At 44.0% G+C, this 22,926-nt stretch overlaps 1 protein-coding gene across 8 annotated transcripts in view; it reads right to left on the minus strand.

The window, feature by feature from the left end:
* Positions 1-321: 321 nt before the first annotated feature.
* Positions 322-22,926, minus strand: part of LOC119954164 (sodium channel protein type 2 subunit alpha-like) — a 295,132-nt gene continuing 272,527 nt past the window's right edge. For all 8 annotated transcript variants that reach the window (XM_038779136.1, XM_038779137.1, XM_038779138.1 and 5 more), the window contains 4 exons: positions 16,481-16,618; positions 11,490-11,594; positions 8,919-9,189; positions 322-2,754 (listed from right to left, as the gene is read on the minus strand). In XM_038779136.1, coding sequence (XP_038635064.1) covers positions 1,349-2,754; positions 8,919-9,189; positions 11,490-11,594; positions 16,481-16,618 — 1,920 coding nt within the window. In that variant the 3' untranslated portion in view covers positions 322-1,348. The remainder of the gene's footprint in view (positions 2,755-8,918; positions 9,190-11,489; positions 11,595-16,480; positions 16,619-22,926) is intronic.

Below are 22,926 nucleotides of genomic sequence, written 5' to 3' on the forward strand. Positions count from 1 at the left end.
TTAAACAGCACATCTGAGAAAAGCAGCAAGAGTTCCAAATCTGCCCTATTTACTAAAGCTACATTTAAACATTCTCTAGCTTCAACCTTCAAGCCAAATTCTCAGTACACAGCTGGTTGAAAATGCAAAGATCGCCGATGCTGTCTAGGATACTCATCCAGCATGGTTCTCCAAGAGAATATTCAAGGTTGTTCTAAACAATCCAGTGATTGAAAATAAAGTATAAACATATAAACAACATATACGAATTCATGAATTACAATCAATGAAGTGATATAACGTTATTTTATGATGGAAGAGAAAGACGATGAAGCAGTGAAAGATAGTGAAGCAGCAACTTAATTTGTTATTTCATCTTGGGCAATCGATCCCACTTTGGGAGAGAAGGGAGGGCACAGGATTTTGTAAATATACACAGAGACACCAGAAATCACTACGGCAGTAACAATACCTACCCTGAAACAATAACCTATCCCACACATGCTGCAGACAGAAATCAAAAGTGTCACTGTCTAATGCATTTACACCAAAGAACAGGAACTGAGAGACTTGCTGAATGCCATTCTACACTGGTGCCTTACAACATATGAAAATGATGGTATTTAAAACAGTATCCGAACAGCTGGATTTCATGAAGACCACAACACAACAATTAATTAGTGGCCTTTCTTTTTAAATTGTATTGTACAAAAAAAAGATGAATTATAATGAAAGTGCATCTCCAACAAACCTGAATGCTGCATACAGTTTAGACAAGTGGAATTTGTTAGATTAGTAAAAGCACAGTATTGAAAGAGGTAAAAGCATTTTAAGTTGAACAGCTTTGAAGTGAAACTAAAGAAATGTGGACTAACCTACTGTCTGACAATGTTTTTTTTCCCGGTAACTATCAAAAGACAATTCAGTGTTAATTAAATGCAGCATATCTAATATAAATCCAATCACTGGACAAGGGACAACCATATTTTCCTGGTGGTTTAAAACTTCTCTCTTCAGACACCAACAGTGGTACTCTCTTGCAGACAATACAAGTCGTGACACTGGAGAGATGCATCAGTTGCAGCTACACACTTTGTCATAGTGTTGATTATAGTCAAGAATGTTGGAAGGATTCTTTTTAATAGATGACATTTTTGCTCTGGCTCAAGGGTTGTAACTGTACTGCGGGGTCCTCCCAGTTTATACTGCAAAGATCAGGCGCACAATACACTTCCCACTTGCAGACTGGAATCTCAGTGCTAGAAAACTAGGGACAAAGTGACATTCTTGAAGGCACTAGTGCTATACACCTTGGTATCTTGTGCTGTGTTTCATAAGCTTGGCTCATTACAAGCACTTTGAACTCCAATTATACAATTGACTCTTTAATATCCTTTGTCTCAGAAATCCAATCTACTGATTCGGCTGCAGTTACTGCTGCTTCTAGAGGGGTTACAGCCGCTTTCAGAGGGGTAATTGCAGCTTCCAGAGGGGTAACTGCCATTTCCAGATGGGTTTTTGCTGCGTCTAGAGGAGTTGCTTGTGCTTCTAAAGGGGTTACTACTTCTATTGGAATTGCTGATTCGTCGACTGGAGTTACTGCTTCTTCTGTAGTTGTTGCTTCTTCTGTGGGAGTTTCTGTTACTTCTAAAGGAGTTGTTGCTTCTTCTAAAGCTAAGGGCGGTACACCTTCTTCTTCAGGTTGGTATTTACCATAGTGTTGGCTCATTCGAATAGCGAGCAAACCTTCTTTCTCTGGAGGCTCTTCATCAGATAGAATTGCTTCTGTTCCACTATGGCGGTACAAATAAGAAGCGTGTTTGACAGACCGTTTTAGCAAGTGACGCCGAAAAGCCCGTTGAATTTTGATTGCACAAACCTCCTCCTGCTTTCGTCGAAGTGTCGTGGTTATGGGTTCGTATGAGACCTTGGAAGGATTGGCAGCCATGAACTTCTCCTCCATTGACTCCTTCAGGGCATCCATCTCACCAGATTCACCCAGCACCTCCTTCGTCAGTGCAAAGAGTATATCCAGACAGTGGATTTTGTCACCCGAGACCATTGGTAGATCCATGGTAACCAGTTTGACTTTATTTGGCTTAGAAATCCTCAATGGCTCTTGCAGCGTATCAACAAAGTCGGACATCCGGGAATATTCGACAAACTGAGTGGCTTCCGGATCGAACTTCTCCCAGACCTCGTAGAACATTTCAAAATCATCCTCGCAAAGCGGCTCAGCACTCTCCTCAGTGGCCACGTTGAAATTCTCCAATATGATGGCGATGTACATGTTCACCACAATCAGAAAGGAAATGATGATGTAGCTGACAAAAAAGAAGACCCCGACCGGCGGATTTCCACAATTCCCTTTTACATCGGTGCCTGGATTCGCTATTTGGGGGTCACAATCGGGGAGGCCGCTGTTCATAATGGGTAAGAGCAGGCCATCCCAGCCGGCTGAGGTGGTGATCTGGAACAGGCAAATCATGCTGTTTCCAAACGTTTCAAAGTTGAACATGTCATCAATGGCTCCTTCCTTCTTCACGTACGCAAAATTGGACATTCCAAAAATGGAATAGATGAACATAACTAAAAAGAGTAAAAGGCCAATGTTGAACAAGGCAGGAAGTGACATCATCAAGGCAAATAGAAGAGTTCGAATTCCTTTGGCTCCTCTAATAAGTCGAAGGACGCGGCCAATCCTGGCTAACCTAATAACTCGGAACAGGGTAGGCGACACAAAGTACTTCTCTATTATATCTGCCAGCATAATACCTGAAACAAATAAAAAGGGGTGATATGAATAAGTATTTAAACTACAAAGAATAATTGCAAATGTCACAGTATGGAACAAAAATGGAAAGTGCATTGGGTTGGGTCAACATAAATGAGAAAGATATGTTGATTCTTCAGCTCCCACTGAAACATTAGATCACTCTCTTTGAGCTAGTGACCAACTCTATGCATTTCTAATTATTTCATTTTCTATTTAACTTATACATTTAAATCCGTTCCCCGAAATAAATATATGTAGGTAGATTTTGACACTGTGCGATATCCATCTTAGAATCATAGAATCCATACAGTGCGGAAGGAGACCATTCGGCCCAAGGAGTCTGCACCGGCCCTTGCTCCAATAGAGCACTCAACCTAGGCCCAATCCCCCACTCCTAGCCCCATAACCCCACCTAACGTTTGGGAAATTTAGCATGGTCAATTCACCTAACCTGTACATCTTTGGTCTGTGGGAGGAAACCGGAGCACCCGGAGAAAACCCATGCAGACAAAGGGGGAAAGTGCAAACTCCACACAGTCACCCAAGGATGTAATTGAACCCAGGTCCCTGGAGCTGTGAGGCACCAATGCTAACCACTGTGCTGCTTTACATCATCCTGCTTTACATCCATGCTCACTTCAAGACAAGGCAAGATCTACCGCAGTGCTTCTCGATAAACCACAAAATCTAGATGCAAAAAAAGTGAACAGTTTTTTTGAAAATGGGTCCGCACCTGCAAGATGTTTTGGCCACACTCACCCGGTGACCAGAAATCCTTGCCCGAGGTCAAAAGACATTTACATGGTCCCCGTCCTTGTGTCGGGCGCGGCTGAAAAATCCAGTCCAAACTTGTCTTATTTTTTCCTCGTTGCTGGCAGGCCTACTGGGTGGGATTTTCCAGTCACGCCCACCCCAAGACCAGAAATTCCCACCTGAGGTCAACGGATCTTTAAATGGTCTATCAGATTTTCCAACCCGCCTGCGACAATTCCCGCAGCAGGCGAGACAAGAGAATTTACCTCGCTGTATTTTTCCAGCATTTTCTGTGTTCTTTGTGTTAAACTCCAAACCACTCTGCCCTGATTCGATGGCTGTTGAATTGGTACAGAATAAGGTGACAAGGAGGAATGCATCCCTCCTTTTCACTCCAGGGAATCTCTCCATGGAGTAATGCCGTAGCATACCTGGAAGGAGGCAGTGAAAGAGGACTTGCGGCAGCCTACTGCAGCCATTGGAGCTGACTGCCAAGTCCATATTGCATGTTAACTGCAGGAGCCCTCGCAACACATGGCCCATCTCTGCACTTGGCTGGTTGCGAACTGGAGCTTTGGGCAGTCAGCTTTGCAAAGTCTCTGCCAGGGAGGTACACCACTCAGGTGCATGGGAGAAGTTTGCCCATGATTGATATGACTAGCACAACAAATTTTAAAAGAACCGGTGTGGCTTCTTTCTAAAGGAGGTGCATTATCAAAGGCAGAGAGAAAATGCAAGGAGGGGAAATCTTGAACCAGTAACTCATCTAAAATTCATTCCTCCGACGGTATCTTGTCCAATTTGCAGAAAAATCATCCAGGCACAGTTCGGCCTTAACAATTGCCTATGTACCCAATAGAATCCTACCAACACTCCAGATGATAAACATGGTCACCTTTGCCTTGAACGACGAAAAATCAGGCAGGAAATAATGCCAGAACGTGGATCAAATCTATCAAATCAAAGCAAACTGACCATTTGATAGCCTTTACTTTATCTTCTGTATAAGAGGAGGGGATTCCTATTGGGCTTCTCTTTACCCCAATACCATGGATACATCAAAGAAAATGGCAGTGACAGAACATTTGGCACAAAACCTCCTGACTAACTAAATGGAAACAAAATTGCAGATAAAGGCTCATTGAAGGCTGAAAAGTGAATGGTGTACATCTTAGCCTAGCAGTGGAGACTTCCGGTGATGGCGGGCAGGAGGCAGCCACACACTGGAGGGCTCCCACTCAGTCCCAGTCCCAGGGGCAACGGAGGCTGAAAGGCTGTAATAAGGCACAGGGAAGAGAAATGTCCAGGTTTGGGAGAAAAACGGCCGTGAAAAAGGGGGTTAACGAAAGTCCGCCGATGAGTGAAAAAGTTAGCGCAGGAACTGTAAGGAAAGCGGAGGCTGGAGCACCAGGGGAGGCCGCGTTGCTCACAGCAGAAGAAATGACCAAGGTGATGGCTGTGGAACTTGAAAAACAGTTCACAAAGCACATGGAAGCGATGAAGAAGGAGATGGGAGCAAGGTGAGACACTGAATGACGTGGAAGAGGTATTATCGCAGCACAGTGATCAACTCACCTCGATGGGGAAGGAGTTGCAGAAGGTGATAAAGACCAACAAGGGTCTGTGAGCCAAAATGGAAGACCTAGAAAACAGATCCAGGTGACAGAATCTGAGGATTGTGGGTCTGCCCAAAGAGGTGGAAGGCCTGAGGCAGATAGAGTATTTTGCCACAATGTTGGCAAAGCTATTGGGGGAGGGGGACGATCCCCCCATATGAACTGGATAGGGCTCATCGGTCGCGGAGTCCTATACCAAAGGCGAGTGAGCCGCCAAGAGTAGTAACTCTGTGTTTCCGTAGGTATAGCGTGAAGGAGAAAGTCCAGTGCTGGTCAAAGCAGAAGCAGATGGTGCAGTGGGCTGGAGCTGGTATACGCATATACCAGGACTTCACAGTGGAGCTGGCGAGGAGGCGGGCTGCCTTCAGATGGGTGAAGAAGGCATTGTACATCAGTAAGGTGCAGTGCAGCATAGTATATCCAGCTAAGTTGTGGGTGACCTACAAATCCAAGGACTTTTATTTTGGGACAGCGGAAGGGGCGGAGGAGTTTGCGAAGGCAGAAGAACTGTGGTACAATTGATAAATGGTCGTGTACCGATGCAGCCTCATGTAACTTAATTTTTGTCACTGCATGTTGGTGTATGTACTAAATGAGTCGACACTGTATATATTTGGACAAGGGAAGAGATGGGACTTTCATTTGCAATGATAGTTCTTTGGGGCTTGGGTGTGTATGCAGGGGTTGTGTGCTAAAGGGGATTTTTGGTTTTTCTGGGACCGGGCAAGGGGGAAGGAGACCCAGATGGGGGCCTCTACACTGTCCGGTTTAAGCCGGCCAGTGAACAGGAGTGAGGTGGGGGAAGGGGCTGCAGCCATCGGAGTCTGATGAGTCTAGCCAGGGTGAAAAGTTAGGGGAAGGAACCGAGGTTGGGGGGATTAATTTACAAGAGGAAGTGGAGGGGAGGAGCCTGGGAGGGGGAGTGGAGGGGGTGTCTACAATTCATGGGTGTAATTCACGGTACTCTTTCGGGAATTGGATGACATTGAATATTACGGGGGGGGGGGGGGGGGGTTGGGGAGTGCACTGTATATGTCAATGGTGACCATAGGCAATTCCTGATTCCTTTTACTTTTTCCCACCTTTGAAGGGTTTGTTTTATTTGCTGCTTATTCATAGAATTTACAGTGCAGAAGGAGGCCATTCGGCCCATTGAGTCTGCACCGGCTCCTGGAAAGAGCACCCTACCCAAGGTCAACACCTCCACCCTATCCCCATAACCCAGTAACCCCACCCAACACTAAGGGCAATTTTGGACACTAAGGGCAATTTATCATGGCCAATCCACCTAACCTGCACATCTTTGGACTGTGGGAGGAAACCGGAGCACCCGGAGGAAACCCACGCACACACGGGGAGGATGTGCAGACTCCGCACAGACAGTGACCCAAGCCACAATCGAACCTGGGACCCTGGAGCTGTGAAGCAATTGTGCTATCCACAATGCTACCATGCCATATATTATCATGTGGGCTGTTGTTTGGGCGTTGGTGGGGGGATGGGATCGTTGTTGTTCATAAGAGGATTGACATTGTATTCGTTACCGTTTACTGTTTGTTTGTGAGGTGTAACTTCTGAAGAAAATGTGAAAATGGAGAATAAAAATATTTTTAAAAAATCTTAGCTTAGCAGCCTGGAAGCCTATTTTTTGTGGGTGAATAGATGAATGAGAGCCATAATGATATGCCAGAAAATTGCTTGAATATCTAATGTCATTGATTGGGTGAATTGGTTTTAATATAAGCTGTAAAGTAACAGGTTCTTCAAGAGTAATGACAAAACTGAAGAAAATTCAGGGACAGTAAGCAAATGCGAATCATGCAGAAGATGTCTCCAACCATCTTCCATGATTAGTTACAAAATTTGCACCCTTTAATGTATTAAGCTCTTACTCAGGAAGAATCAGTTGGAAAATCAATCCAAAAATGTTGGTTACAGGTAGAAAAATTTATTTTTGAAACCTAACTTCAAGCTGATCTTTGGCCAATACTTTTTGTGATAGCTCAGTGCTGTGGTGATTTTGGATGAACAGCCATATTCCACCAGTCCAAGAACCGCATCGAACTTCAATGTCGCACTAGACAACCATGACATGGCAAACACGATGACATGATCAACATTCACAAATAAAGACTGGTCTCAGAAGTGTGTACAGCCCTCATAATTATCTAGAAAGTTAAGTTATTAGAGATAGTGGAGAGAATTAGTCCAGTGAGTTGGACTTTGACATTTCATATCTAGATTCTAACTCAGGCTGAACTGAAAGTCTTCTGCGTGTTAACATGAGTTATATTTGGAAAGTTCCAAATTTGTCTCTGGTACCATGACTCCAAAACCAAAGCTTAAAATATTTGTAATTCAGCATTAACTTGGCAATTGTACTAAAAGTAGGCCCTGATAGCTGATGTGAGAAATGGGAAAATGTGACACCAAAGCAGTTGATGTTACTCTGCAGAGATGCAAGAAGGATGCTCCCAATGGTGGTGTGAGCAGAACCAGGAGTCACAGCCTGAGGACAGGGGTAGGCCAGTTAGGGCTGAGATGAGGAGAACCTTTTTCACCCACAGAGCGGTTGGCCTGAGGAATTCGCTACCACAGTCACATCACAGCGTGGCCAATAAAGGTTGGGAGACTCTGCACCCAAGACCGACCCAACGCAAGATCCAACCTGACCTCACGAGACGTTGCGACCTAAATCCCTCACTTTTTGGCAAATTTGCACATTAATGTGCATATTCCCGAGGTACCTGAGGCTTTGTGATTCATCCCCTTTGCCTCAGGTGAGTGCTATTCAGCAATTGTCCCCAGAAATAAAGACCAGACAAATTGACACTTGTGGGGGTCTCCCAGCGGATCGGAGGCCCCAGCTGCATGCCCTTTGGGCAGTGTGATGCCCTGGCGCTGCTGGTACCACCTAGTCACCCTGGCAGTGCCACCTGGGTGTTGGCCTGGCAATGGCAATGTGCTCAGCTGGCATGGGCACTGCCAGGTTGGCACTGAAAGCTGGCATTTTTTGTCTGATTGGGATGGGGGTGCCGTGTGTCCCATAGTGCTGGGATGGGATAGGTTGGGGATGGCTTTGGGAGCCTCGGAGATCGGAATGCCATTTTTAAATGGTGTCCCGAAATCTTGCTCCACTTTGGAGTTCCGGCGAGCGGAAACGGGTCTTGGTGAGCAGAAACGGGTCTATGTGCGGCCTCGGCCGCGCATTCCCTGTTCAGGCCCCTTATACAATGCAAGTCGCATTGAATAGCTATGTGTTTCTCGGCACTATGAGCATCGGGAAACATGCAGCTGAATGTGCTCGGGAAGGGACTTTATTCCCATTTGGGTGAATCGCGCCTTGTATTTTTTCAAGAAGGGTTAGATATAGCTCTTGAGGCTAAAGGGATCGAAAGATATCAGGGGAATGTTGGAGCAGGTTACTGAGTTGGAGTGTCAGCTTTGATCATAATAAATGACGAACCAAGCTTGAAGGATCAAATAGCCTCTTTCTGCTCCTATTTTTAATGTTTCTATGTGATTGAGGCGACTATTGCGGCCCAGTAGGAGAAAATCACCCCATCTTATATAGGAGTGCTTGATGCAGTTAGAGATGGACAATAAATGTGAATCTAGCCAGTGACACCCTGAACGAGTAAAATAAAACTGCCCCCATTAAAATGCTTAAACTTAAAATCATTTTATTTCTACAATGTTTGACAACACATAAACGGGGGGCGGGGGGGGGGGGGGGGGGGGGGGGTGTCTCAAAGTATGTTTCCAAAAAACCTGGATCTTAGCTTCTGACTTACCCACAATAGAAAGAATCACCACAACAAAGTCAAAAATGTTCCAGCCAATGGTGAAGTAGTAGTATCTTAAAGCGACGATCTTGAGCACACATTCACTGGTAAATACAATAATAAACACCAAGTTGATCCAGTAAAGAATTTCATTTTTTTCGGCACTTTGATCATCTGTTTCAACCATCATCGTCACCATGTTGAGGCAGATGAGAACCATGATGAAGATATCAAAGGCTTGCTTGTTGACAAAATCAAAGAACACTCCTTGGAATTTATTCTGGGGGAGGGCAAGAAAGGACAAAGAAATGAGTTGCCATTGTATAAATACTTAACCTTGATTATAATCACCCTATTACATCTGACCAATATTTGTGCATGAACGAAGAAGGTATAGATTGTAAGATAGCTTGTACAATTGTACTGAATTGTCATTTTCCATTGATCCACTAAACCGTTTTCCATCTCCTCCTAAGTTTTTCAATAGGTTAAAATCAATCTGTCTCTTCTGCAAATTCTTTGAGTGGAATTTTAACAAGGGTGAGCATGTGGGCTTGGTAGCAACTGAATGGTTAAACACTGCAAACATTCAGGCACATTTGGAAGTCAACTCCAATTTACCATTTAACTCTGGGCTTGCTGTGTGTGTGCAAACCCCTCAGGAGAGGAGGGCTGTCAATTTTAATTTGTTAACCGCTCAATTACAACAGTATCAACCTAGTTTTTCAATATAACCATGGTCCCACGAGCTTCCAGGACAGCTGGAAGGGCTGAGTGGTGTGATGTTTGCCGTGGTCCTTGTGGTCTTTTAAATACTGGAATTGAAATTGCCTCATGTGGACTATCGCCACGCCCATTCATGTTAATTGATTAGGAAATCTGGAAATTATGCGTAACGCCTGAGTTAAAAATTTACTGACAGAGTACACTTATTTTTTTTTTTGTTTTTTTTTATAAATTTAGATTAGCCAATTATTTTTTCTAATTAAGGGGCAATTTTAGCGTGGCCAATCCACCTACTTTGCACATTTTTGGGTTGTGGGGGCGAAACCCACGCAGACACGGGGAGAATGTGCAAACTCCACACGGACAGTGACCCAGAGCCGGGATCGAACCTGGGACCTTAGCGCCGTGAGGCGGTTGTGCTAACCACTAGGCCACCATGCTGCCCTACAGAGTACACTTATTTGGAGTTTCCAAGCTGCTACAGGACCCCATCCCAGTACCTCGCAAAGTTAAAATCCAGCCTATTCTTTGCCAAGACTTCGAACTTCTATTGCACTTTATTTTACAGTGACCACAATAACCCACATCTGGATAGCACCTCTGCTGTTGTAAAATATCCCAACTCCGATTTTAAGGAATTCAAAACCCAGACTTGACAACATCTAATCACTGCTGTTCTTGTGTCAAACTCGTTTCAACATCAGTACCAGGCTGTGTTGTACACCTCTGCCCTTAACTCAACTTTCTCAATTTACAAGATTGTAAGGGATTAGCATTTGTAATTAATCAATTATGTTTCCACAGGGATGTACATATAATGTGCTTGTAAACTGACTGGCAGATTTTGAGCAGTGCTTTATAGGACATTGATTAAAGTTTAGAACTTTCTGAAAAGAAATCAAAGGTCATTTAATTAATGGGAAAGTTGAATAAAATTGGCACAGGCAATTATGTTAAAGGATAATGATTTATTTTATTAACAAAGATTTATTGGCACTCTCAGATGGGCTGGCTGCTGGGCTCCACAAAAAATGGCCTGGTGACGATTGCCTCTTTCTCACTCCGTATTTTACTGGCAATGTAGCTCAAGGTGGGAGCTGGGTAGGGTGAGGCATGAAGCCATCATCCCAAGCCTATGCTGCTGAATCTCCCTGTGAAATTAAGTAGGCTGCATATGTAAATGTCAGCTTTCCTCAGAGATTACCCTTCATTTCTGACTCAGAAGGTTCATGCCTCACTTCAGGAGCGCATAAGAAACAGGCACTTCAGTGCAGCACCGAGGGATTGCTACACAATTATAGGATCCATCCATGAGTAAAACTAAGCTGAGGCCCTGTCTGTTCAGGTGCAACTCTCTGAAGAAGAGCAAATGTGTTTCCTAGTGTCCCGACCAATAGTTATCCTTAAATCAACACCACCAAAACAAATTATATGATTATTTGTCTCATTACTCCGGGTAGGATTTCACGTGCAAATTGGCTATCATGTTTGCTGGCATTACTGCAGCAATTACATGTCAAACGTAATTCATGGGCTGTGGCATGCTTTGGGGTGCCTTGACATCACAAAAGGGGTTGAGTACACAACAGTCACTGCTTCTCATTCCTTTCTGGCATTTTCTCGGTACTGGGCAGAACGTACACACATCACTCTTCCTATCACCATCACAAGAACAGTACTGGAGGGAGCACCAACCAAAATGCAGGCAGGAGATTGAAGATATGTTAAACTTGATGCCCACATTTCCCCTCCCTTTTTTTCGCTAGCCATATAGAAGTACTTTGAACAGAATGCACTCCTCATAGACTCTCCATTTCCCTTCAAAGGGTTTATTGATAGTAGCTTAACACTTACATTTGGTCTTGGGATGGGTTTTTGTGGTTTCTTTGAGCCAAGCTTCTTCATGGCATTGTAGTATTTCTTCTGTTCTTCTGTCATAAATATATCTTTGCCTCCAAAGTAAAGATGAGAACACTTACAATTATTTTATGTAACTTTGCTAATATTCAATAAATTCAGTGAAAGACAAAGGAGTTCTAAGATCATAAGAAATAGCAGCAGGGGTAGTCATTTGGCCCATGAGCCGACATTCACTAACATAGGCCGGGATTCACCGACCCCGCGCCGAGTCAGAGAATCCCTGGGGGGGGGGGGGGGGGGGGGGGGGGGCGGCGCGAGAATCGCTCCTCGCCATCCGTTGCTGGCTCGCCGAATCCCTGGTACCGATTTTCTGCCGCCCGTGGGATCGCCGCCGCGCCGGTCGGGAGCCGTTGAGAGCGCCCTCCCCCCAGCGATTCTCTGGGCCTCGACGGGCCGAGTGCCCGCCGAGTTCAGCTGAGTCCTGCCGCCGCGGGTTACGTATGGTCGCACCCAGCGGGTCCTCGGAGTTCTATCTACGGGGGCCGTCCTGGTTGGGGGGGGCCTCCGAGGTGGCCTGCCCCGCAATCGGGGCCTACTGATAGGCGGGCAGGCTGGTTCCGTGGGAGCCTATGTTCCTCCGCGCTGGGCCCCTGTTGGGCTCCGCCATATTGCCCGGGTCCGGCACGGAGATGGGAACCCACGCTCATGCATGAAATCGCGGCGCCCATGGCGCGCAAGCGCGAACACGCGCCGGCCGTGGCGCGCTGGCTTTTGGGTGCCGGAGCTGCGGAGACCACTCCTGCGCCATACTAGCCCTCTGGAAAGTGGTGAATAGCTGCCAGATGAGGCCCATTGATGCTGGAGCGGCTGATGCTACTTTTCACGCCGGCGTCAGAACTTGGCCGCAGGATTGGAGAATCCTGGCCATAATAGCTGGTCTGATTGTGGCCTTAACTCCACTTTATTGTCCCCCCCATAATTGACGCCCTAGTAGATCAAAATTCTATGAAACTCAGCCTTACGCAAATTCAATGACCCAACCTTCATTGCTATTCCAAGGTAAAGATTTCGAAATGATCACATCTCTCTGAGAGAAGAAATTCCTCTTCATCTCCATCTTAAATGGGAGATCCTTGTATTTGATTCCCCACCACTGATCCCAGTGACAGTTCACTGGTTAGAGTTTGTCAAGTGAAAATAACCCATTCATCCAAACTCTCTGGGAGGGATTCTCCAGTTTGCCAGCTACGTAATTCTGCATTCCCGCCGCTTGTCAATGGCATTTCCTATTGAAGCCACCCCCAAGCTGCCAGGAAAACCACAGGCATGTGATGTACTGGGAGCGGGAAAAGAGAATCCCAACAGCTGGTTAATTCTGACCTCTGTTTCCTGTTAGTTCACCATATCCTCTATCAGCTCTACCAGGGGTTTGATTCCAAAGATATTCTAAATTATTTATTCTGGATTGTTTATTAATCATTGACTACAAGTACTTTTCAAAATAAATATTTGTTCTCAGGATTTCGGCGCTGCTGGCAAGGCCACATTTATTGTCCATCGCTGAGGGCATTAAGAATCAACTGTGTGGGATTGGAGTTATATGTAAAGCAGATCTGTTTAAAATGGCATGCCCCTTCACTGAAGGACATTAGCGAACCAGTTGAGGTTTTATGGTATTACAGTAGCTTTGGAGGGAAATTGATGTTTAATGAATAGATCTGGTTTAGTTTACACACAATCAAAGTATATTAATCGATCAACCTAACAGTATATTCATTTTGGACAGGCCCAGGTTAGTGAGGGGACAAATAGTTGGGCGGGGTTTGGGGTCAGTGATGATGGTGGACTTCAGCAGAGGGGAGGTTAGAGACCCCCGGTAACGATGCGGTGGTTGTGGGGGTGAAGTATGCAGGATTAGTAATTTTGGATCATGCGCCGCATTATGTCGACGTGAGGTTTGAGACTGGGTGGGTGCAGAGACCAGGATGGAGGTTTGATTCTGCGCTTTTGGCTGATCAGAGGTTTTGTGATAAGGTGGCATTGGCGATAAAGAACAACGTGGAGCTTAATCAAAATGGGGAGGTGCCTGAGGCCACGTTCTGGGAGGTATTGAAGGTGGTGGTTTAGGAGGAGGTTGTCTTCTTTAAGGCCTATAGGGATAGAGTTGAGAGAGAGAAAAGGCAGAGGCTGTTTGAAGTTATTGTAGATGTGGATCGTAGATATTCGGTGGCCCCAACTTTGGAGATGTTGGCGGAAAGGAAGGAATTGCAGGGCAGTTTGATAAGCTGACAATGGGGAAGGTGGTGGGTCAGCTCCGCCGGTTAATACGGTTCAATATGAGTTGGGGGAGAAGGCTAGTCGCCTGCTAGCCCACCAATTGAGACGGCAGGCAGTGGGCCGGAAATTGTGCGGGTGAAGGCGGCAGGGGGCGAGGAGGGTTGGTGACAGCGCCAGAGAAAATCAAGGAAGCGTTTGAGGCCTTTTACCGGCGTTGTATAGAACAGACCCTCGGGGGAGAACACAGATATGGGATGGTTTTTGCATAGGTTGGCATTCCCAGAGATTGAAGAGGAGAAGTGATAGACACTGGAGGCACCATTGGGACTCCAGGGAAGTATACTCACAGCCCAGTTGTGGTGTCATCGATCAAAATTTGGAACCAGTTTAGTAGGCATTTTAAGCGAGGACATATGTCAATACTGGCCCCTACATGTGGGAACCATAGGTTTATACCTGGGGGGATGAATGTGATGTATAGAAGGTGTTGTGGGTAAGGGACAGAGGGGTTATATTACCTGTTTGTAGAGAGTAAGTTTGTAGGAATATTCACGTTTAGAAAAGTTATTGTTTCAGTTGAGTGGGGGGAAGGGAAGACCAATGATATTGGGCAAATTGATCGTGCACCACTGAAGCCAATTAACAATTAGCCTCATTTTGGCCAATTATAATGCAATAACATCATTGATCACACTGTGGAATGTGGCTTGGAATGAACAAATAAGCAGAAGCTTTCACTGAACAAGTTGCACAGCAAGTGACTGCTGTCCACATGGGGGTAGAAGTTACAGAGGGAGAACAGCGACTGGGGCTGAAATTTTCTGGCCGTTTACACCAGAGGGATTTCCTAGCACTACTGACGGCAAATTCCTGCCACCCGTTTCCTGGAGACAGGAGGTGCATAGAATGCAAAACCCTGGTTACAGCGGTGGGATAAGAAAGCCCACCATTAGTTAATAGTGGGCCACCTCAGCTGCTGCAATATATGCCGTGGCAGGCATGGAAAGTCACGCCCCTATGTCAACCTATGCCTAACCAGAAAACAAGAGTCATAGTACGCTAGTCAAGTCTCAGTAGAATCTATAGACTCCCTACAATGCCGAAGGAAGCCATTTGGCCCATTGAGTCTGCACCAGCCCTCTAACAGAGCACCCTAACTAGGCTCAATCCTTGCACTACCCCTGTAATGCCACCTAACCTGCACATCTTTGGACACTGACGACCATTTTGTTAGCATGGCCAATCCATCTAACCTGCACACCTTTGTACTGTGGGATGAAACTAGAACACCTGGAGGAAACCCACACAGGCACAGGGAGAATCTGCAAACTCCACACAGTCACCCAATGCCGGGATTGAACTTGAGTCCCTGGTGCTGTGAGACAGCACTGCTACCCACTGTGCCACCCACCTCGCCCTGTATTTGCTAATATCAATCACAACGTCTTGAAAATTTCCTGAGTTACTTCACTAAACTGTCTCTTGTTGTCTGAATGTTTGAAGTCTCAAATGAACATTATCAGAATTTAAGTTCACATTTAAATTCAAATTGTGGATGATATGAAAATTGGCAGGATGTAAATAGAGAGATTAAAAGAGGATACAGACAGACTGGTCAGATGGGCTGATCAGTACCAAATGGAATTCAATCTGGATAAGTGTGAAGTGATTCACTTGGGCAGGGCAAACAAGGCATGGGAATACAGGATAAATACAGGAGCCCGGGAAGTAACAAGGATCAGAGGGACCTTGGTGTGCATGTCCCTTAAGGTAGCAGAACAGGTAGATACAGTGGTTAAGAAGGCATATGTTATACTTGCCTTTGTGAGCTGAGGCATAGAGTTTAAGAGCAGGGAGGTTATGCTGGAACTATAGAAAACATTGGTTAGGCCATAGCGAGAGTACTGTGTGCAGTTCTGGAATCCACATTATAGGAGGGTTGTTATAGCACTAGAAAGGGTGCAGTGGAAATTTACCAGAATGTTGCCTGGTCTGAAGAGTTTAAGTTATGAAGGGAGATTGGATAGATTGAGGTTGTTTTCCTTGGAGCAGAGGACACCGAGGGGGAACATGATTGAGAAATTATGCTGCCTTGGACCGGTGCAGACGCGATGAGCTGAAGAGCCTTTTCGGTGCATATGGAACTAAGACTCTAATATATAGAACTTACACCTTGTCTGATGGCAAGGAATTTAAATTCCAAACTTCCCATTGAGGTATTTATGCCACAACGTTTAGAGTTTATTTCGCTGTAATGTTGGTGATTTACACTTGTTTCCTATTTCAAGTCAGCAAACAATCCCAGGGCTGGAACAGCACAGTTCACTGCAGAATTGCTCATTTATATCATATTCCTTTTTCCATGCCAACCATTTTATGGCTTTGTGAATTTGGTGCCAAATTATAGCGGTATAGTGATGCTGCAATCACGTGCCCATTAAAGGCTTGATTGAGCCACATTTCACTTAAGATTAGCAGAAGAGACTCTAACACCGTCACTCTAGCTCAGATTTGAACAGAGCAGTGATGGGTGAAAGGCTGGTGTCTCAATGACTGTATCCTTAAAATGAAACCACCCATCCCATTCATATGTGAACATAAAATGGTAATTGGCCAATTTATGAAATGTGTTTATAGATTATCCACATCTATGCATAGATTTAGTATTTCATTCTCATCACTGCATCATGCAAAGAAGGGATACTTATCTTTTTCTTCTGTTGGTTGAAATTGTCAATGATTACGCCAATAAAAAGATTTAGGGTGAAGAATGCCCCAAAGATGATGAAGATGACAAAGTACATGTACATGTAGAGATTAATTTCATACGATGGTTGTTGTTCCATCTACAAAGGAACATAATCATTTGTTAACATGTCACAGAAACAAGGTCGCTTCTGAACTTGTAAATTAAAAACTTATTATTGCAAAACGTCATTCAAAAAGACCATCTTTGACCTTGAGGGTTGGGGTGGGGAAATGGGGTGACAGGGAAAGGGTGGGAAATATATCTTAGAAACATAACCACTTCTGGTTCTTGCCATTCTATCCTGCCCAGGATACCGAGACATAATGACCTTCTCTCTCTTTCTGTGGTCAACGTTACTGCCTTCAAACACAGCCAAAGAGTTGATTGACCGAGCACTCAACTCATAACCATTACCAGGAATTTGCTGAATACAGAACAGTTGCTGGTTTTGTTTACATAGTACCAATGACCACTCTTAGGCAATTCATTGTATTTTGTATCACATGATTATTAGAACAATATGGCATAATTTTCCGTTCAATGATCAGTTTATCTGCAACTCCCTCATGTATGGCAGGCCGGATGATTGTTGCTGCGCAATTGATCAATCAACCCCTTTAGCTCATTGGTAATTGGCTCTAAGATTCGAGGTAGAAACAAAATCAATGGGTAGGATTTTCCAGCCCTTCCCTTCCGGTCCTGATGAAGGTCTCACTGGTATAAATTGTGTCGATTAATGAGGGAGCGAATGGAGATAAGGAAAGAATTTGCATTTAAATTGTGCCATTCACAAGCTCAGGATTTTCCAGAGCAGTTTGCAGCCAATTAAGGTCTTTTGAAGATGTCACTGTTCGTAATGCAGGAAACACAATTCTAGAAAAAGCACAAGCTTGGAATTCTAACACAAAGAGAATACTAATCCAACCATTTCCATTAATACCTTTCAGTGATTAGAACTATGCTAAATGCTGATTTCCAGTGGTCTATAATTCAACTCAGGAACAGGCTCCAGAAAGCAGACAGCGAGTGCTATTAGTTTCTTCCCTGTCTTATAATACAAATAGCCACAGCAGTGTTAACTTCTAAATTTGCACAAAGTGGCAGAAAGTCTGGGTGCCACTGGGGACTAGTGGGTCAATAAACTCATTTTGCCTATAAAGAAGGTCCTGCATCATTTGTAAACTGACTTACAGGGTGGTTATTTTCTTATTAAATCTTGATCGTGGCTCATGATACAGTTGGCATCTGAAGAAGCCATGTAATGGGTACTTTATGAGCTAAAACGCATTTATGTTTTACGAGTATTTAAATATTTTATATGCCACAAAAAATCTATTAGGCATGATGGCGGGATTAAGTGGCAGAATAAATCACCAGAGATTTTTATAGATATATTCATTGCATTTATGTTACTGTCTGACAGATTGAAATTACTGCCAGCAGCATCATTAATAGGGCACCATGTACTGGCGGCACTAGGCCGAGCTGAGATCCTAGCAGCCGTTATATATTGAGATATCGCTGGAAGCAGCCTAATGGTCAAACAATCACTTTCCATCCTGTGGGATGAAAGTAGCAGGAAGTTGAAACAAATCACTGGCACCTAGTTCATGTGAAATTAATGTTATCACGCTGCTTTTATCAGTAATGATTTAAAACATTATCTTCTTCCACCCTGCATTTGCAAAAGCATTGAGGGAGCCCCTTTCTGATTTTAACTAAGCAAATTGGCCTTTGGGGGGCTGCTAAGGAGATAACTCATTGCAGCTGAACCTTGCTCCTTTTGTTCAGTTTTTCAATGGGCCTTTTGGTCAATTTTGAGGCTTTGAATTCCACTTCACCGTTTGAATCAATTGTTCCACTGGGGCAGCCAAGTCAAAGAGCCTCGGCAATATCATCGAAGGCCAGAAGAAGGTCTTAGGAGCTGCGTTTAGAAGATTACCAATGGCAAGGCTGAATGTCGGTTCAAAGTGGAGACTGGAAGGAGCAGCAAAATCAGATGCTCCATTTAATTAGCCATGAAATAAGGAAAATAACAGATCCATTAATTAACACTGTAAAATCAAAGTTTCCAAAGAGAGGAGAGTATTCAGGAAGGCAGTTTGAGGTAAAAACATTTCACAAATAAATTTTGATTTCAAACTTTAGAAATAAATTCACCAGAAATTTGTACCATGTTGTTCTTGTTGTAACTTTAGCGGGAGTATGTCAAGGGAGTCTATAGATTACAACATGAACAGAAATACTGGACAATCTCCAGTATTGTCCAGTATTTTCTGTTTTTGCTTCAGATTCCAGCATCTGCAGCAATTTGCTTTAATCCATAAATCAGGTGGCCCAGGTTACACTAGATCCTAACCTTGTTGGGGATTGCAGTTAGAAAGGTGAAGCCTCTGCTTTCCATGAGGCCTGTGGCACAAAAGAGACTGGAATTGATGGTGGGGTGGGGTGGGGGTGGGGTGAGGGGGTGGGGGGTGGGGTGAGGGGGTGGGGGGGTGGGGTGGGGTGGGGGGGAGAGTTCTCCTATCCCCTTACAAGAGTACCCATTGGACAGTATGCCAGTGAAAGCAGATAGATTGAGCAATTCCCGTGTAGCAGTGGGTCCAAGTCGCTGGACTTAGATAACAACTCTCTCCAAAGAATTTTCCCATTCTTATTATCCATACTCTTAGGGATGAAGGAGGCCAGGAAACCATTTTTCTGGGTTTGAGGGGAGACCTGGCCACCCCATCTCCCCCAGACCCAGGAATAAGACCCACTGATTGCAGCTTCCTCAAATGGCTGCCCCCGACATGCCCCATATGTAATAAGAGCACCTTCCTCCAATCTGCTACTTTAAGGTCAGTGCTGGCAATACCAGAGGGGTTCTTATTTCAGGTACAGCTATTTCAGATTTTTGTGACTGCTAAATGTTAGTGGCATGGGATTATTACGAGAAACCAATCATTTCTGATTATAAAGTATCATTTATTAATGTAATATTAACAGTTTCAATCGGTAAATTGAAACCTTAAAAAATGGTCGGTTCAGGAAATATAAAATTTTGATGGATAGTGGAAAATATTGGTTTAATATGTTAGTATCAGCAGTATATATCTGATGCTAAGCAAGGATCCTCACTATCAATACGACCACTAAAGCTGAAACTTTTATCAGGAACTATTATTTGTCTGCTAAATGTTAATATTTGAGAGTGTTTTTTGTGATTACATCATCAGGGAGGAGTCACTGAGCACAAGTAAGTACTGGGTAAAGTTTCATTAAAACTGAATGGTATTAGTGTTTTAGCATACTGTATTAGCTGGCACAGTAAGAGCCAAAAGCAATTGCAACATGGTTGAACCAGTTATACTCTTCGTAGTCAGATAGTGAAGAAAGAAACTCCAGTCTTTATTAGGAATAGATTTATTCATAGACATTTACCTCCTGACTCAGTAAAGTGTTTCTTTAAATTATTTTATTTACCGATTAATCAATGAACTAATTAACATTCCCATAAAGGGACACTGAAACAAACCAAAAACTTTATTGGGCACATATCAAATTAAATTAAATTGTTAGTCTTTCTTTATATGGGCTCAAGTGATCATCCAATCAATATCCTCCATATGTTTGTACTTAACCTGAATTGAAATAATTAGTCACATCTCTCAGAACTTTAATCCCAATGATTAGAAAGAATTGGTGGCATTTGGCGGGTTTTACCAGCTGTACACATCGGCGGGAAATTCCGGTCCCATGCCGGCGCACACGTTTCCCGGCGACAAGGGGTGCTGCCACCGGGAAATCCCGTTGACAATGGAGGGGTCAGTAGATCCTGCTGGCGGGCCACCTCAGTGGCCGGAAAATCCTGCCCATTCTATTTTTAAAAATAAATTTAGAGTACCCAATTATCTTTTTCCAATTGAGGGGCAATTTAGTGTGGCCAATCCACCTAACCTGCACATCTTTGGGTTGTGGGGGTGAAACCCATGCAGACACGGGGCGAATGTGCAAACTCCACACAGCCAGTGACCCAGGGCCGGGATTCGAACCAGAGTACTCAGCGCCGTAGGCTGTAGTCATAGAACATAGAACATAGAACAGTACAGCACAGAACAGGCCCTTCGGCCCTCGATGTTGTGCCGAGCAATGATCACCCTACTTAAACCCACGTAACCCGTATACCCGTAACCCAACAATCCCCCCATTAACCTTAAACTACCGGCAATTTAGCATGGCCAATCCACCTAACCCGCACATCTTTGGACTGTGGGAGGAAACCGGAGCACCCGGAGGAAACCCACGCACACACAGGGAGGACGTGCAGACTCCACACAGACAGTGACCCAGCCGGGAATCGAACCTGGGACCCTGGAGCTGTGAAGCATTGATGCTAACCACCATGCTACCGTGAGGCCCCTTACCTAACCATTGTGCCACGTGCCGCCCTTAGATTTCTTGCTGTTTAATGAACTTCTGCATTTCTATCATTTAACACTGTCTACACTTCATTTGAGCTTCATCAGTTCTAAAGAATTTTGGCAAGTCCTGAGGATGTGCAAGGTGCTGTAGAAACTGCAATTTATCTGCCCATCCATAATGCTTCCATTCAGACTGCAGTCAGCATCAGGTCGGCTGCACTCAGGAAAATGAGATCTTTGTGTGGGTTAACCATTAAGGATTGTTAGGAGCCACAGCCAAGAGTTTTTAAAAAAATACTTACCCCGTATATACTCGCGTAACATGCGACCTTTGAAGACCTAAATTTTGACCTGAATTTGGGGGGTCGCATGATACGCGAGATACAAAATTTCGGGTGTGAAGTACTGGTCAAGATTAGGCTGTTAGGCTGTTAAGCAGACCGTATCCATTAACGGAAAGTCAAATGGACATTATTATGGACATAATGAAATATAAAACAGGAATACATATGTAGGTTAATTAACAAACTTTAATAAAACTTTAATAAAAAACTATTAAAACAAACTTTTGCAGGTTAACTAAAATCCGTCAAATTCGCTTTCATTGCTATCAGTGTCATCATCAAATAAAGCTTGGAATTCTTCTTCATCGAGGCAGTCGTCATACTGATCATCTTCCAGGTCTTCAATATTTTCATCCTCTTCTCCTGTATCTTCGAATATAGCATCATCTTCACTTCCATCCAAAGCATTTGCTATTCCACATTTTTAAAATGCTTTAACAATCAAATCTGCATCTATCTCAGCCCATGCTTCTTTTACCCACAAACACAGTAGAGGCAAATCCGGAGCCTTCATATTCCCTCCCTTCGTAAATGATTTCTCTCCTTCCATCATCCAGTCATTCCATTTCTTTCTTATATTGTCTTTAAATGGCTTATTAATGGATACGTCAAGTGGCTGAACGACGCTAGTCAAGCCAGCTGGAACGATTGCTATATTGGTGTTTGATTCGCGAACAGCTTTCACAACAGAATCCACGCGATGTGACCTAAACATATCCCACACAAGTAAACTTTTTGGGCGTCGTAAACCACCTGCTCTTGATTCCCAAACTCTCTTCAGCCAAATCTTGCAACCATTATCATTCATCCAACCTTTTTCATGGACATGGACAACGATACCATTTGGAAATTTTACTTTGGGCATTAATTTCCGTTTAAAGATAACCATTGGGGGAAGTTTCGTCCCATCTGCCATACACGTTAGTACAACCGTAAAATGTGTCTTTTCATGCCTTGTAGTTTTGATAAAAATACTTTTCTCACCGACTTTATTAACGGTTGAGTTTGATGGCATATCAAAATTCACGGGTGTTTCATCCATGTTTCCAATGCACGATAACTGATAGCTGTTAGCTTTGTGATGTTTGATTACAAATGTTTGAAAACTAGTCACTTTTTCTTCTAATTCTTTTGGGAGTCTCTGTGCAATTTTTGTTTTTCTTCTTAACACAAAGTCATGTCTTTTCATGAACCGCGTACACCATCCAGGACTTGCAGTAAACTCACGAATGCCCATGTTTCTTGCTTCTCGTAAAGCATAAAGTCTAATTTTAGATCGAGTTATAATATAACCATTTTCCCGATTTTCGGACAGCCACTTTGAGACTTTATCTTCTAATTGCGGCCAATGACATTTCGACCCGCGATTAGCGCATTTATAGGAAGGACTTTCCATCAATTTCTCTTTCTGTTTTCTCCAGTTGCGGACACAGCTTTCTCCGACACCAAACAGCTTTGCAGCTTTAACGTTGTTGCTGTGTTCCGCTTCGGCAATGACTTGCAGCTTCAATTTGGCAGTATATTTCTTGGCAGATCTTTTCTCCATAGTGGCTAATGGTAGAATGTATTCGACCATTATGTGTTACGCGTTAGTTAACTGCTTATTACCGTGATTAGAAACCGCAAAACAGCTGGTTGTTTACGGCGGTTGTTAACGG

Source organism: Scyliorhinus canicula, chromosome 19 (genome assembly GCF_902713615.1).
Source record: "Scyliorhinus canicula chromosome 19, sScyCan1.1, whole genome shotgun sequence".
Classification (NCBI taxonomy): domain Eukaryota; kingdom Metazoa; phylum Chordata; class Chondrichthyes; order Carcharhiniformes; family Scyliorhinidae; genus Scyliorhinus; species Scyliorhinus canicula.